Source organism: Ochotona princeps, chromosome 2 (genome assembly GCF_030435755.1).
Source record: "Ochotona princeps isolate mOchPri1 chromosome 2, mOchPri1.hap1, whole genome shotgun sequence".
Taxonomy (NCBI): Eukaryota; Metazoa; Chordata; class Mammalia; order Lagomorpha; family Ochotonidae; genus Ochotona; species Ochotona princeps.
In genome coordinates this window covers 4,540,270-4,556,581 of record NC_080833.1, presented here as the reverse complement: position 1 = coordinate 4,556,581, position 16,312 = coordinate 4,540,270, and the positions used below count along the sequence as shown (strand labels likewise).

The 16,312-nt window shown below is 46.6% G+C and overlaps 1 protein-coding gene across 9 annotated transcripts in view; it reads left to right on the top strand.

Moving 5' to 3' along the window:
- The window catches only part of RERE (arginine-glutamic acid dipeptide repeats), a 375,029-nt gene that overhangs the window by 266,131 nt on the left and 92,586 nt on the right, over nt 1–16,312 (top strand). For all 9 annotated transcript variants that reach the window (XM_058674765.1, XM_058674761.1, XM_058674739.1 and 6 more), the window contains one exon: nt 9,660–9,758. In XM_058674765.1, the coding sequence (XP_058530748.1) occupies nt 9,660–9,758 (99 nt within the window). The remainder of the gene's footprint in view (nt 1–9,659; nt 9,759–16,312) is intronic.

The window sequence follows — 16,312 nt, the reverse complement described above, 5'->3', positions numbered from 1 at the left end:
TGATTTTGTATTACGACTTTTCATTTGAGGGATGTACAGAAGCTGTGAAATGGAGACTAACATCCAGATGTGAGGATACAATGTAGTATGCATTTCTACTTCCAGACAAAGATGGACTTACAATGAAACTGTTTACTATATCTTGACAATGGATGCTGGACTCTGTGCCATTGTCCATGCCCGCAATGATGGACATATGACTGTGTATGAAGAACTATACTTTAGTAATGATATAGAGGAACTAGGTGTGGGGGAGGGGAATTGGGGCTGGGATAAGGAAACTACCAGGAACCTATGAAACTCTATCATATAATGATGATAATAATAATAAATTGTAAAAAGAATAAATAAAAACAAATTAAAATTTTTTTTGAATGGCAGAGTAGAGAGAGAGAAAAAGTTCTTCATCTTGTGGTTCATGACCCAGATGGCTGGGGCTGCCGGGGCTGGAATGCCCTGTGCCTCTGCACATGGTAGCAGTGACCCAAAGACCTAAGCCCCGTTCTCCTGCTTCCTCAAGCATGCTAACAGGGGGCTCGATTGAAAGCAGAGCAACTGGGTCTCATTAGGCACTCAATAGGGTGCCAACATGGGAGTTCGCAGCCTAATTTGACATGCGTTAAGGCCTGTCCTCTTCATTGAAATCATTAAAACTACATGAGGGGGCCCGGTGCAATAGTCTATTGGCTAAAGTCCTCACCTTGAATGTGCCAGGATCCCATTCGGGTGGCGGTTCTAATTTCAGCTGCCCTGCTTCCCATCCAGCTCCCTGCTTGTGGTCTAGAAAAGCAGTTGAGGGCCCGGCGCAGAAGCCTAGTGGTTCTAACCCCCCGGCAGCCCCACTTCCCATCCAGCTCCCTGCCTGTGGCCTGGGGAAGCAGTCAGGGATGGCCCAAACCTTAGGACTCTGTAGCCAGGTGGATCTGGAAGAAGTTCCTGGCTCCTGGCTTCGGATTGGTGCAGCACCGGCCATTGTGGTCACTTGTGCCGTGAATCATTTGATGGAAGATCTTCCTCTCTGTCTCTCCTCCTCTCTGTATATGTTTGATTGTGAGATAATAATAAAAAAAAATCCTAAAAATTAAGCAACAGAAAAAGTAATTGAGGACTGCCTAAAGCTTTGGGACCCTGCCACTGGCATGGGAAACCCACAGGAGGCTCCTGGCTTCCGGCTTTGGATTGGCTCAGCTCTGGCCGTTGCGGCTACTTGGGGAGTGAATCCGCGAATGGAAGATCTTCCTCTCTGTATATCTGACTTTGCAATAAAAAATAAATAAATCTAAAAAAACGCACAACTGCATGAGGAATGTTAATATATACTCCAAATCTCACCTTTTTACGTTCATTTTGACAATTTCCTGTCATATGTAAAATGCATATTTTGCACAGCAGAAAAATTTGAAATCTTAGTGTATGGCAGTTACTGCCTGTGGTCGCACGCAGATGGACTTTGCCTGCAGACGTTGAAATGGCTATAACTGCAAAAGGCTGCTTTTGTGTAGTAGAAACTGCCAGAGCACTGCCATTTGATCTAAAAAGGTCATGGGAAAAAGTACATTTAAATTAGGTTATAAATTATAATTGAAGAACAATATTTTGATTGTGAGACCAGAGATGTCAGAGCAGGGAGATGTAATTCATGGATTCTTTATGGATCAGAGGTACCTGCCATCTGAGCCAGGCCAGAAGGAAAATTTATTTGCAACATCACAGAGCAAATGGCAGCTAAGATGAGGAGCCAGAGCAGCAACTGGAAGCCTGGAGGCAATTCACAGAGCTTATGCTAATGAGCCTGCAGGGATCCAGAGATGCTCAGTGGCTGCTGTAATGTACAGAGGTGTTCAGACCTGTGCTCATTTTTAATCATTTTAGAGGTAAGCCTCCCTCTTTGCTCTGTGAAGTAGCACACTTTACAAACATGCATTGGGGTTGATTCTCTCACCTTTCTGCCCAACATCTAAATTTGCTGAAATTTCAGAATTGTTTAGGCAGGGGAGTTAAGACTTGAAACAAGATTTCTATCTATGGGAGGTTTGGGGAAGGATATAATTTAATGTTTATAGCAATCCATGAGAGGTTCAATCATGAGTTAATTAAACTGTAGGCAGTCATTAAGTATTATTTATTCGTTTGAGAGGCTTGCCAGTAAAGCACTTATATGTATTAAATTATAAAAAGTAATAAGGAGGAAACGATTTGTCAGGCAGAGTGAGAGTAGCAGATTTAACTAGGCCAATTATGCAGAAAAGCATTTCTTTTCTTGTGGCCTAATCATTTCTTCTTGTTAAGCAGGAGGTCAGTAGTGGCAGCGATTGCAGTGCCACTGGCTCTGCTCACCCACGTTGGCTTGCGTGGTGTCAGGTAGCAGACATCCATCTAGAATATTGCTTCCTCCTGAGTTAGACCCTGAAACACTGTGTCTCATTCAGTGTTTTCCTTTTTTGTTATTATTATTATTATTATTATTTTATTGAAAAGACAGGTTGGGTTTATAGAGAGAAAAGGAGAGACAGAAAGATCTTCCATCTTCCATTTGCTGGTTCACTACCCAAGTGGCTGCGGTGGCCGGAACTGAGCCAATTTGAAGCCAGGAGCGGGAAGCCAGGAACAGGACCCATGCAGGCGCAGGGTCCCAAGGCTTCAGGCTGTCCTCTGCAGCTCTTCCAGGCCACATGCAGGGAGCTGGAGCAAAGTGGAGCAGCTGAAACTCAAAATGGGGCCACATGGGCTTCTCGCACTAGCAAGATGAGGATTTAGCCATTGAACTGTTGGGCCAGACCCTACTGAGATCTTTTGTGCAGCTGCCGTGGTCTGCCCAGACCCTGGGTGATTCACTGTGATGGAACTAACCCAAGTGCTTCTACGGTGACGCTGCTGGGGTGTCTACTCTTATTTTGGAGGGTCTTGGTTCAGGTCTTAGCCTCATGCTAGCGCACACACTGGGAGGCCACAGAGGAAATGGCTTCAGTCCTTGGGGTCCTTTTATCCATGCAAGAGACCTGAGTTGAGTGCCTGTCTCCTGGCTTCCACCTGCCCTGCCACCAGATGTCACAGGCGTTCAGGAAGTGGATCAGCAAATTGGAGAGATCTCTTTCTCAGTCTTTCTCTGGCTTTCAATCAGAAAATAAAGAAATGAATAAAATGTTGTTTTAAAACAGAAACTTCTATTTTTTTGTAGCATAACACCCCTACCGAGTCTGCTCTGTTAAGTTCATGTCTGACTTTGCACACCATTTTGTTAGGTTGTTGGCTTAAGGAGTCACTTAAGAACCCGCTGCGTCCCTGGGGTCCCCACTGATGCAGAGGTGAAGCGAAGGAGGGCGTGCTCCACCAGCAGGACCAGACAAACCAAGAAGGAGACAAAGAAGCTGCGTAAGGATTCCAGGGAGCAAGGCCCAGGTCCTGTGCTGTTCATTCAGAGGGAGGACCAGTGGCCTGGCAGGAAGCCCTGAGTGGTGGTCCGACTCCCCAGAAAAAGCCTGGGTTCTAGTTAAGACTGCGCTTGTGCAGCAGTGTGATCATGATGTGGAAGTGAGGTAGACAGATTTACAATGGTTGGATTTCAAAAAAGAAAAACACCCAGGTGTGGTGACGGATCTTCAAGTGGCTTCTGCCAGGCCATACCCGGCTGTCGTGGCTGCAGGGCGTGGAGCAAGTGCAAGGGCCGAGTGCTGCTCTCATCGGAGTGTTGGAAGGGTGGATACTGATGGAATCGAGATGTTGTGTTAGGTCCTTGCCTTTTTTTTTTTAACTGTATCTTTTAATTCAATGTCTTAGGCTTTTGAAGTTTCTTGTATGGCTGTACACTGAGCAACAGACGGACACTTTTGTTTCTGTGTTTTGAACAAGGCTGAGCGAAGGTGTCTTTTTTTTTTTAAAGAGTTTTTTTTTTTATTATTGCAAAATCAGTTATACAGAGAGGAGGAGAGACAGAGAGAGGAAAATCTTCCCTCTGATGATTCACTCCCCAAGTGACCACAATGGACCAGTGCTGCGCCGATCCGAAGCCAGGAACTTCCTCCAGGTCTCCCACACTGGTGCAGGGTCCCATGTTTTTGGGCCGTCCTCGACTGCCTTCCCAGGCCACAAGCAGGGAGCTGGATGGGAAGTGCAGCTGCTGGGATTAGAACTAGCACCCATATGGGATCCCGGTGCTTTTTTTTTTTTTTTTTTATGTTATTTTTATTGGAAAGTCAGATATACATAGAGGAGGAGAGACCGAGAGGAAGATCTTCTGTCCGATGATTCACTCCCCAAGTGAGATCAATGGCCGGTGCTGCGCCTATCCGCAGGCAGGAGCCAGGAACCTCTTCCAGGTCTCCCACACAGGTGCAGGGTCCCAAGATTTTGGGCCGTCCTCGACTGCCTTCCCAGGCCACAAGCAGGGAGCTGGATGGGAAGTGCAGCTGCTGGGATTAGAACGCGTTCAGGGCGAGGACTTTAGCCACTAGGCCACGCTGCCGGGTCCAGATCCTTTCGTTTTGCCGTAGCTCCAGAAAGTGTTCTCTATCCTCACTCTGAGTTTGCTAGCCTTCTGTGACTGCAAAACAGGCTGCAACGTTTGTCTTCCATTAATCACATTTCTGTGGCTACAATATGAAAACAGTTGAGCGTTTTTTCCCTAATTGTCATTGCAGTTTCCTGCAGTCACTTTCCTCAGGGGAACAGTTGGAAGTCTTATTCAGATTAAAGAACCTTTCACTTAGGCAGTATTGGGGAGCCTATGTGGTCTTGATCAAATGTTTAAAATTTGAGGCCTGGCAGCGTGGCCTAGCAGCTAAAGTTCTCGCCTTGAACACACGGGGATCCCATATGGGTGCCGGTTCTAATCCAGGCAGCTCCACTTCCCATCCAGCTCCCTGCCTGTGGCCTGGGAAAGCAGTCTAGGACGGCCCAAAGCCTTGGGACCCTGTACCCACATGGGAGACCTGGAGGAATTTCCTGGCTCCTGGCTTTGGATGGGCACAGCACCGGCCGTTGTGCTCACTTGGGGAGTGAATCATCAGACAAAATATCTTCTCTGTATATCTGGCTTTGTAATAAAAATAAATCTTTAAAAAAAATACAAATGTTTAAACTTTGAAACCTAAGGAGCATCTTTCACAAAATGAAGTAATTTAAATTTTTCAGTGCTAAGTGGTATATTGCTAATGACAATTTTTAGAAATTTAAGATTAGTCAGTATTTCAGTAATCTTACCAGATGAACTCAATGTGAATAATACAATTGAAATGCCCAAATCAGCTGTTCCTCAAGTGCTATTTTGTCTCCATCTGGAAAAAAATGCTCTTCATAGACATCCAGAAAACAAACCTTCTTTCCGAAGGGTTTTCTGTATTTGAGGGTGTGGAGCCCGGTGGTTACATTTAGACAGCCTGCGCTGCGTGCCAGTTCCCAGAGGCACAGGCCTCTCGTGTCCACAGCCATGGCTTGCACAGCAGCTGTCACGGCGCCTGGCACCGTCGTGCACTGCGGGAACACATGGTGAAGGCATGCAGGGTGTGCCGGATTCCATTCATTTCCCCAGAGTTCTCTGCAGCTAGCCTTTCGTGGTCGTGGAACTTTGTTGGCGATAGCAGCTTCCAGATGTGACAGAAATATCTTCACTGTCATTGAAGTAGGACAATTTCCTTGTAGTTGAGTTGTTGCTTTCTTTGGATCTAGTTTCCCATGTTCAACTGTGACCCAAAAATATTACATGAGAATTTTCCGGAAATAACAAACTCATGTTTTACCGGAGTTTATGATATGTTGTAATTGTTGTGTTTTATTAGTCATTGTCGTTACATGTGTGCTAGTTAGGTGTATATATAGATGATGACATAGATTGTATAGGAATCTCTGCTCTTCTGGAGGTCTTGGAGCTTGTGGCAAATCTTGCGTTTGCCTGAAGGCGTGTAAGGGTCCTGAGAGTGTTCTGAGACAAGGTTCCTGTAAAGCACAAGTCAGCGTTGGCAACGTGAGGAAGACTGCTCTTTCAGAAAGCTTGCTGTGGTTGCTAGGGTGTGCCAGAACCTATGCCGCACCCCCACCGGTGGGCCCTGTGGCTTACCGAGCACTTCTTAGGAAGCAGGTCATGACTTCACACTTGCAGCCTTTCCAGTGTGTCTTTATATAAGCACTCAGGATCGGGTTTGTGTCTTGGGAAGTCTGGCAGATGGGACCGCACTGATCACCTGTTACTGAGCGATGCTTTGGTATGGTGGAAGTCAGAGCAGCTTCTTCAGGGGAATGTGCCAACTGGAGGAAAGCTTTGTAAAGGGTGTGGCACTGTGGGGAAAGGTTTGGGGAATACCTGTCCTCCCCAGAAACCTGGCTGCAGGGCTATTGTGCAGACATTAGGCTAGGCAAGCCCGTCTGCCCTGCTTGGTTCACCAAAAGGCAGGGCTGCCGAAAGGGTGAAGGACACTTGGTGGCTCTTCAGTCACTCAGCAACTGGCCTTTGATGCAGAGCTTATTTTCTCAGGAGAGATTTCCTAGTACTAGGCATGTAAGATCTTAAAAGTTTCCTTTTTTCTGTGTGGTGCATCAGTGCCAATCAAATTTCATAAAGTACAATATAAGGGTTGTAATTATGTGAAAATGTATAGTTTTTGCTTATTTCCTAACAATTTTTTTGCTAACTGTGCCAATGTGACCTGCAAGGAAAGTGATGACCTGGACATGGAATTGCTTGTTTTAGAAAGTAGCTGATGTGTTTACTGATGTGACCCTCTCAGTAGCCCAAGAGGTCCTTTTGAAGGTACTGGCTGCCCAGCACTCACCAATGCCGAGTGGGACTGCAGTTTGAATCTTGGCACTCTTGCTACAAAGTCTGTGGTTTTTCACACTTTAAATGCTTTATAATTACTTCTTACAAAATGTTAATTTTGCCATGAACTTTTTAGAAATGTATTATTTGATCAACTTGATTTGATTTCAAATGATTACTAAAATGCGTACTTTTAAAAATTGAGTAGACACGTAGTTTTTCCTTTAATTCAATTATAATCTACATTGAGCTCTCATTATAAACCTTGATTATATTACAGACCTTGGCAGGTATCTCCTTGGTTTTGGATATTATGCAAAACATGAAAATCTGAGTTTGAATCTTTCGCATCTGTGAAAGAAGACTGAGTTGGAGAGTTTTTCAACAGTTGCTAGTCAGTGACGAGCACTACAAACATCAATGAGTTAGTATTTACGCTCTGAGCTGCATTCCCAGTGCGACCTGTTCTAGTCTCTGGGACTGGTGTTTGCTTTTTTATTTATTTTTATTTATTTATTTTTTTAATTACAAAGTCAGATATACAGAGAGGAGGAGAGATAGAGAGGAAGATCTTCCATCCGATAATTCACTCCCCAAGTGAGCGCAACGGCCAGTGCTGCGCTGATCCGAAGCCGGGAACCTGGAACCTCTTCTGGGTCTCCCACATGGGTGCAGGATCCCAATGCTTTGGGCCGTCCTTGACTGCTTCGCCAGGCCACAAGCAGGGAGCTGGATGGGAAGTGGAGGTACCGGGATTAGAACCGGCGCCCATATGGGATCCCGGGGCGTTCAAGGCGAGGACTTTAGCTGCTAGACCACACCAGGGCCTGGTGTTTGCTTTCATATTAGCTGATGTGTTAACAGCATGCCATCTGAACTCCTCTTTCTTGATTTACAGGATTCTGGGAATCCAAAAATTTAAAACTCTGTTTTGCTAAATGAGCAACAAAAATGGGTATATATGATGTCTCTTCCAATAGCAGATAACAGGTTATGAGAGAGACTTGCTCTGTGTTTCAAGCATTTGTACATTTCCTTTATTCCACATACAGCTACTGCTGGCTACCTGTGTGCCTAGCCCAGAAAGGGGCTACAGCCGGAGCTGGGGTGGGAGGTCGGTCTCCGTGGCCTGCTTTGCAGCTTTGAGTAGAGAGATACAGGTGTCTGCTACTATTCCTTGATTCCTGCTGCGTCTGGGTGATAGTAATTACTTGAGCGATTACTCAAGACCTTGTCTTCCTGTGTTTGTAGTATCCCCACAACGCATCTCTTCCAGTTTGTTTCTGGAAATACTGCTATGACTTGCTTGGGCTTGTGCTATATTTGTCCTGGTGTTAAGCACATGCTGGGGAGCTTTCGGATATGGGCTTAAAGCACAGATGACGAGGCAATTCTGATTTTTTTTTTTCACTGTTGACTCCCAAGGCCTAACCCATTGCCTGGAGCATAGGAGCTATCCAGGTTGGCATAACGTCAAATGGGTTCAAGTAACCTGAGGTGTAGACTTGAATGGATTCTCTTTAGGTACAGCAGTTGAGTACATTTACTTTTTTTTTTTAAAGATTTGTTTATTATTTTTATTACGAAGTCAGATATACAGAGAGGAGAGACAGAGAGGAAGATCCTCCATCTGATGATTCACTCCCCAAGTGAGCCGCAACGGCTGGTGCTGTGCCGATCCGAAGCCAGGAACCTGGAACCTCTTCTGGGTCTCCCATGTGGGTGCAGGGTCCCAAAGCATTGGGCCGTCCTCAACTACTTTCCCAGGCCACAAGCAGGGAGCTGGATGGGAAGTGGAGCTGCCTGGATTAGAACCGGCGCCCATATGGGATCCCCGTGTGTTCAAGGCGAGAACTTTAGCCGCTAGGCCACGCCGCCAGGCCCAAGTACATTTGCTTTTAATTTAACAGGTGTTTCTGCACTATCACCTTATGCTACAGATCGTGTTAGGCACTAGAGACGCATGTCTCAGCTAAAACCGGTTCTTGTGAAAGGCAAGGCAGATTGCGGAGGGAGTGTTGGAGGGACAGCTAGGGTTCAGGGCGCTTAGGTGAAGAAGCCAAAGCACCTTCCACCCACTGTCTGTGCATCTGCTGACTGCCGTGTGTGGCTCAACCTGGGAGTGGATGGGGCCATTGGCGTCTGGAGGAGGATCTTAGCCAGGTAGAAGGGGTTGGTGGTGCCCAGAACTGCCCAGCGTTGAACCACTATGCAGTCCATAATCAGCTTTGAGAAGAGAGAATGTGTGTGGAGAGACCAGCATCTCCTTTGTTGGTACTGAAACACTAGCTTCCTAGCAGGGACTTGCCATCTTTGAGAAGTTCTTCCATTTAAACCACTTTTAGGTTTAGTAGCTCAAACATCAGAACTGCTAAGAAGAAAGAACATAGTCTAGTATGTTCCTTGGCTGCTTTGGGGAAGAGTGAGACAAGCATGGTGGTCCTGATGCTGGCTGGGATGGATTTTTGACTGTAGGTGGTAAACTCTTTTCCTTGATCTTTCTGTTTCCTGCTCTTTGATGTGGAGGCACAGAAGTTCTGGCACACAAGGCTAAGTGATGGGCTGCTTTCCTTACAGGTCTAGGCAAGACTGCAAGGGTGTGCGTGACATGGGCTGAGCCCTGGGCCAGCCAGATGTGCACCAGTCGCCACTTCAGTGTTGTCAGTCCAGTTCCTAATGTTGCCAGAAGCTTCTTTGCTTTCCAGATCTCCTTCTCCCAAACAGTTGGGACCCCAGGGTGGTGGTGGAGTTTGGGTTGCTTTGCTGAGGACAGGTGGCCTCAGTGGCTGGTGACAGTTGTGAGTCCTGTGTGTCCCCTTCTGCTATAACAGGAAATACGGATTTACTTTTCTGTTAATTTGTTCTAGTATTTGATAGAGTTAGCTAACTGGAATTGTTGCTCTTCCAGCTCCATGAAAGCGGTTACGATGCTGGCAAGGCCCTGCAGCGCCTGGTGAAGAAGCCGGTGCCCAAGCTGATCGAGAAGGGCTGGACTGAGGAAGAAGTGGTGAGCATGATCCAGTGCAGGCTTGGGTTCTGGGTCACCGAGGCTTTCGTGTCGCTTGGCACAGCCCTGCCTGGGCAGAGGCCTCTGTTGTGCAGACCAATCACGCCTGAAAGATTAGGCTCCATAGATGGTGGCAGTGGTTTTTCCAATTTGATTGGAAGAGGAGAAATAGATAACTACTGCTCAAAATTTAATTTGGTCTTGTTTTTGTTGAAGCTAGTTTGTGTTTCTTGACTATTCTGAGATGCAAACAAGTTAAAAATGTATTGGTATATAACCTAGAGTAAGGCTAAGACCTTGTCTTCTTCTGTAGGTTTGCAGGACCCTTAACAAACTGAGTGTAGAACACTGCTTCAGAGCAGGAAGCCTAAGTGTGGTTTAGCGTACAGTGGGTTTTACCTCCTCAGCCTCTTGCTGTGCTTTGCCAGATGAGTGGGGAGAGGGAAATAGGCCCACCGGAATGGACTTGCCAGTCCATAAATTCCCACCCAGCAGACAGATCTCATGAAGCTGAAGCCCCATGTGGTGACTTGTAGAAGCTGCTGCTCTGCGCAGAGAGAACCTCCCCTAAGAGTGCTGCTCGGAGTAGCTTTGCTGCTGAAGGAAGTGCAGCTGCAGACACTGACATGTGCTCTCCAGTATGCTGAGAAAAAAGGTGGGGAAAGTAGAGGTGCTTTCTTGATCTTGCTCACTTGGATTTCATTCAGCAGCATTTATTGAGTGCCTACTACATGCCAGGAGCTGCACTAGGAGCACTTATGGAGAACACCACATCAGCAGGTTCCTCCTGATGGGGGTCAGCGTTTAAGCAGAATACCATCTGAAATCAGTTTGTGTTGAATAGAGGTAAAAGGTGGAGGAGACTAGAGTAGGGTAGTAAAAGAAACTCCACTGGATGGGGGTACCATCCCATGTGTGGGGAGGGGTGTTGGGAAAGCTTGATGACTTGCATCTTAGTAAGGTATTAGTTAGGGAAGGGAACTGTAGAGCATCAGGGAGAAGACAATTCTGAGCCCACAGTTATGGTTGACATGCTCAGGAAACTGAATTTTAAATGTTTCTTTAACAGCACTTGGGGATTGGCAGAGGAATACATGGTGTTTGGGGGTCTCTGGGCAGAGTGGGGAGGAGACAGGGTTAGCTGTATTTCTGTAGACCACGGAAAAGGCATGGGGATTTTTCTGACAGTGTGGCCCACTTCCCCACTGCTCAGTTGGGTATTGGAAGGGCCAGGCATTGGGGCTGGTGGTGAGAAGTAGTGAGACCCGAAATGTGTGTTGAAGATAGAACCAGGAGAGTTTGTTTGTGGGATGGCCGTGATGGCGATGAGTGGGGGCAAACCAGGAGACAGCAGAGATGGTTTAGTAACAGAAGGACCATTGTGTAGTCCCCCAAGATTTCCATTTTATGAAACTAAAAATGAAAGTAATGCAAGTGTTTTATTGTTGAAAGGGAAAGATAGAGATGGGGAGATACCTTTGGTTGTTGACTCCCCGGATACATCTAAGAGCCAGGCCCAGGCCAGGCTGAAACCAGAAGGCCAGCCTTCAGCCTCCAGCTGCCACCTCCCAGTGCGCACGTTAGGATTCGTAGAAAGCTGAATCGGAAGCAGAGTCGAGAATGTAACCCAGGTACCCTGATGTGTGATGCAAGCAGTACCTCTCCTGGTATAGCTAAACACATTTAGTAAAGAGATGGACACATTTTAAAGACTTTTTAATATTCGGAAAGTGACAAAGTAAAACCATTGAGGTTTTTTTTTTCCTTAAAGATTTTTTTATTTATTTGAAAGAGTTACAGAGGAAGAGAATGAGATCTGATGGCTCACTCCCCACATGAGTACAAAGGCCAGGGCTGGGCCAGGAGCTTCCTCTGGTTGGCAAGAGCTTAAGCTTTTGGGCCATCTTCCTGCTCTGCTTTTCTCAGAGTCAGAGCCAAACATCATGGTCTTGAATCAGTGTCCGCATTGGATGCCCATTTTGCATGCTGATTTCACCTGCGTCGCCACAGTGCCAGATACAACATTGAGTTATTTTGAGATGTCATATTTGACACTGTTGTTCACTATAGAAACATTTATGTTAGAGGGAGATGAGAGATGTAATTTGTAAGATTTTAAAATTCTGCAAAATGGGTGCTGCATGATGGCTCCATGGCTACATCTTCGCCTTGCACATGCAAGGATCCCATATGGGTGCTGGTTCCAGTCCAAGCTACTCCTCTTCCCTTCAGCTCCCTGCTTGAGGCCTGGGAAAGTTAGAGGACGCCCCAGAGCCTTGGGCCCTTGCACCTGTGTGGGAGACCTGGAATAAGCTCCTGGCTCCTAGCTTTCAATTGGCTCAGCTCCAACCCTTGTGGACACTTGGGGAGTGAACCAGCAAATGGAAGATCTTTCTGTCTCTCATTCTGCCTGTAAATCTGCCTTTCCAATTAAAAAAAAAATCAGCAAAATGCTTTGCTGGAAGAATGCTACAGAGATAAAAAGAATGGAGCAAGCATGTCAGCCACACTTCCTAAGTTTGCCGTCCAGGGTGGGCACCACTGCAGGACCCTGTGCAGGACCGCTGTCCTGGTCCCTGTGCACTGTCACAGCTGCTACCCTGCTTACTGCCCCCAGTTCCTGAGCCTCTCCTCCCTTCTGTCACCTCTGCTCCTCCTGATGGCCCCTCCAGCCCTCCCCCAGACACAGTGCTTCCACCTGTCTCCCCATTAATTTCTCCCATGATCTTCATTTCCTCTGGAATTTTTCAAATATACAACACAAAGTCACCTCTTCCTGCTTAGAAGCAAGCTGTCTCTCTGCTGCAGTCAGCTGGTGTTGTTCGGAAGGTGTTGTTCGGCTGCCCCTGGTGGAGAGGGGGTGGGGAACCTCACAAGGCAGGAGTCCCACTTTGGAAAACAGAAGGGGCTTCTGACGTGGCAAGTACTGAGTCCAGGATAATAGTTGACTGCATAAATCCATGTCAGTTTGGATGCATCTTCATCTTGATTTCTGCTTGTTTTGCAGTCCTCACCATGCAGAGGGAGGGAGCTGCAGGAAGCACCTGCTGAGTGCATCCACAAAGGGTCCCAGTGAATAGGTTTGTGCTGGAATGGGGCAGCCAGCTCTTTCCCTTACCTGGGTTTGGGCGGTGTCCCAAGGGTGCTTTCACACTCTCCCCTCCGCCCCCAAGCCCCAGGAATCACTGGAATGTGCAAAACAAATGTGTCCTCACCCCCTTCTTACTCCTCTGTGGAGCGTGCTGGTGAAATGCCCTTGCCTGTCATCTCACCTGCCTTTGTGTGCAGGTGGACTCAAGCTGCTGCCTCTGTGAGAGCACAGAGCAGCCCTCCGACCATGGGACTCCCTTCGCGGCTCGGCTCAGTGCTTCTCCCAGCCATGCTCTTTCTGAACTGCATTGTAGTTCTAACCCTGTGGCCTTCACCAACAGCTGGCTCCTGGCAGCCTTTGTTTCTTTGTTTTGCCACCAGCAGCCTACTGTGGTTTTTACTGCAGGTGAGGAAGAAGAATGTTGATGACGCTGATGGGGTGGCTGTCCTTGATCTAGCATCCTTCCTTCCTTTTTCCTCTTCCTCCTCCTGTCATTAGCACCACCGTAACACTCAACCTCTTCTTTCTGGGATTTCTTCTTCTTCTTTTTTAATTACTTTATTTTGATAATCTTTAGATAGCTGATTAGGACACAGAAGGTCAAGGGCTGTTTCCAGCCTTGTCTTCCAGTTGAACCAGTGAGTGTTGCAGTCCAGCCTGATTCTGCCCATCACACCCTTGGCTATCGCATAAACCAGTGGGAACTGCAGCCTAGTTGGAGTGACCTGCAGTAACCCCCACCAGACCCGCCCCCTGCCCTGATTTCCATGCTTGCCAGTATGTGCAGCAGACTAGTCCAGTCTGTTCCACATATTTCTGGGCCTTCTTTAACAAATCCTGCAGGTCCCAGGTAATAGGACAGTTCTCATCCCGTATTTTCTCTGTAAACTTCAACAATTTGTGTGTATTTAGGTGAACTTGTCTTGGAGCTGAGAGATATTTTACATTTAAGCTGAAGCCAAATTTGTGCCAGTTGCTATCAAATTCTAGCCAGATACTGAAAGTGAATTCTGTGTTCTTGGAGTTACTATGAGAAACATCTTGGAAGCTAATCCGTGATATTTTTTCGGCAAAATCAGACCCATTCATGAAGCTACTTGGATGTCATGGTGTGGTCAAGATGGGAGCCAGAGTCAGTGGCCATGCACTCTCTGTGGGAGCCAGCCGCTAGATAGTCCTTGCCTTGAATGCACAGGGATCCCATATGGGCGCCGGTTCTAATCCCGGAAGCCCCACTTCCCATCCAGATCCCTGCTTGTGGCCTGGGAAAGCAGTCCAGGATGGCCCAAAGACTTGGGACCCTGCACCCTCGTGGGAGACCTGGAGGAAGTCCCTGGTTCCTGGCTCCGGATCCGCGCAGTACCAGCCATTGCGGGCACTTGGAGAGTGAATCATTGGACGTAAGATCTTCCTGTCTCTCCTCCTCTCTGTACATATCTGACTTTGCAATAAAAATCATTTTTTTAAAGATTTATTTATTTTATTATGAAGTCAGATATATAAGGAGGAGGAGAGACAGAGAGGAAGATCTTCCATCCGATGATTCACTCCCCAAGTGAGCCACAACGGGCCGGTGCTGTGCCGATCCGAAGCCGGGAACCTGGAACCTCTTCCAGGTCTCCCACACAGGTGCAGGGTCCCAAAGCTTTGGGCCGTCCTCGACTGCCTTCCCAGGCCACAAGCAGGGAGCTGGATGGGAAGTGGAGCTGCCGGGATTAGAACTCACACTCATGTGGGATCCTGGAGTGTTTAAGGCAAGAACTTTAACCACTAGGTCACCGTGCCGGGCCCTCACTTAACTTTTTAAATTTTATTTTATTTTATTTTTTATTATTGATTACATTGCATTATGTTACACAGTTTTGTAGGCACTGGGAGTCCACCCCCTACCCTTCCCCCAACCCTCTCCCCCCTGGTGGATTCCTCCACCTTGTTGCATTACCACAGTTCAAATTCAGTTGAGATTCTTTCATTGCAAGCATCTACCAAGCATAAAGTCCAGCATCTTATTGTCCAGATAAGTTCAACGGTTTCTTGGGAAACCATCTCTGGTCTGAAGGTAGAGCCAGCAGAGTATCATCCCGATCAATTAAAAGCCCCGACATTACATCAGTAACAATTGATAACGTTATGGAATTTGTTGACATGGTTATGAGTAACCAATATGTTAAAAGAGAAAAAGAATATGTTAAAAAAAAATGAAAGAATGCAAGTTCTGAACCACATCCTGTGACTTCTGCATTGACATTTCAATTATTAGTTTATATACAACCGGGTTCTATACACCTTAAAATGGCTCTAGATTACTATTCAGCTTTCTCATGTCTATTTTAATTTTAGTATTTAGCAGTTTATAGCGTTGAAGCATGATTTTGCTGAACCTGGCTGTTTTTCGGGTAGTCTAACTCTATAACTCTAACAAGACATATGTCAGCCGTTTAGGTGAACAGTTTTGGGAGGGGTGTGCAGAGAAATCTTCAATACCCCAGTGAGGAGTGACTAATCTTTGTGTCCCACTATGTGAGTTATAAGTACTTCCCCGCTGACTGTTTTCTGTCTGTTTCTAAGCTTTCCTTGTTGTTCTCTATCTATCTATTCTAGTTTGCTTGTTTTGAGGGGTTTATTTGGGTGGGGACCCGAAGTCGGAGCCAGGCAAGGAGCAGAGAAAGCTCCTCTCCCTAGTCCCTAAGGAAGTTTACTGTTCTTCTGTTTCTGCGGACTGCTCAGTGCTCCTGGTTGTCGTTCTGATGACCTTGGATCCTGCAAGGTAGTATTTGGGCTTCTTCCATCCCCTGTGGTAGATCCAAAATGGGGGTGGGTGACCTCAGAGTTCTTGGTCTCCGAAGGCACTCCATTTCCCCTTGGTCTCCTTGGCAGTAGGGATGTAGTCCTCAGTGCTCCTACTGATAGTCCTGGTGAGGACCTGGGAGTCTTCAGGGTTGGGATACAGGCCTCCTCCTGTCTGCCTGCTCCACTCTGGGGTCCCCCCTCTGCTCTATGCATATGACCTCCTGTTAAGAGGTTGTTAGGATTGCTCCTGATTCCCCCCATATGCCTTTGTAGTTTTGCTATTGTCTAATGCCAATTCGAGTCTGTTGTCTGTGAGTTACCAGTTATGATCCTAATAGGTTATACTTCCCGTCTTCCTCACACCTTCTAGGGTGAAGTGAGATTTCTCTGCTCTCCCTCCCCTTTTCCGAGTAGCATAGGGCCTTAATATTAGGTTTTACAATTCTTTGATGTAGATCATAAGCAATCTGACTCACATCTATTGTTGGTTCATTAGTTACTTCACAATATCTTATTGCGTGAGGTACAGGCTGTTTGGGGTTGAAATAATAATACTGTTTTTCGGATTCACATAATTTCATAACAGCCACATCAATAACAACAACAACCGCAACATCAACAGCAAATTATAGCACCCTGATAAAATAACGCACCACTGGGTAAGCAACACATG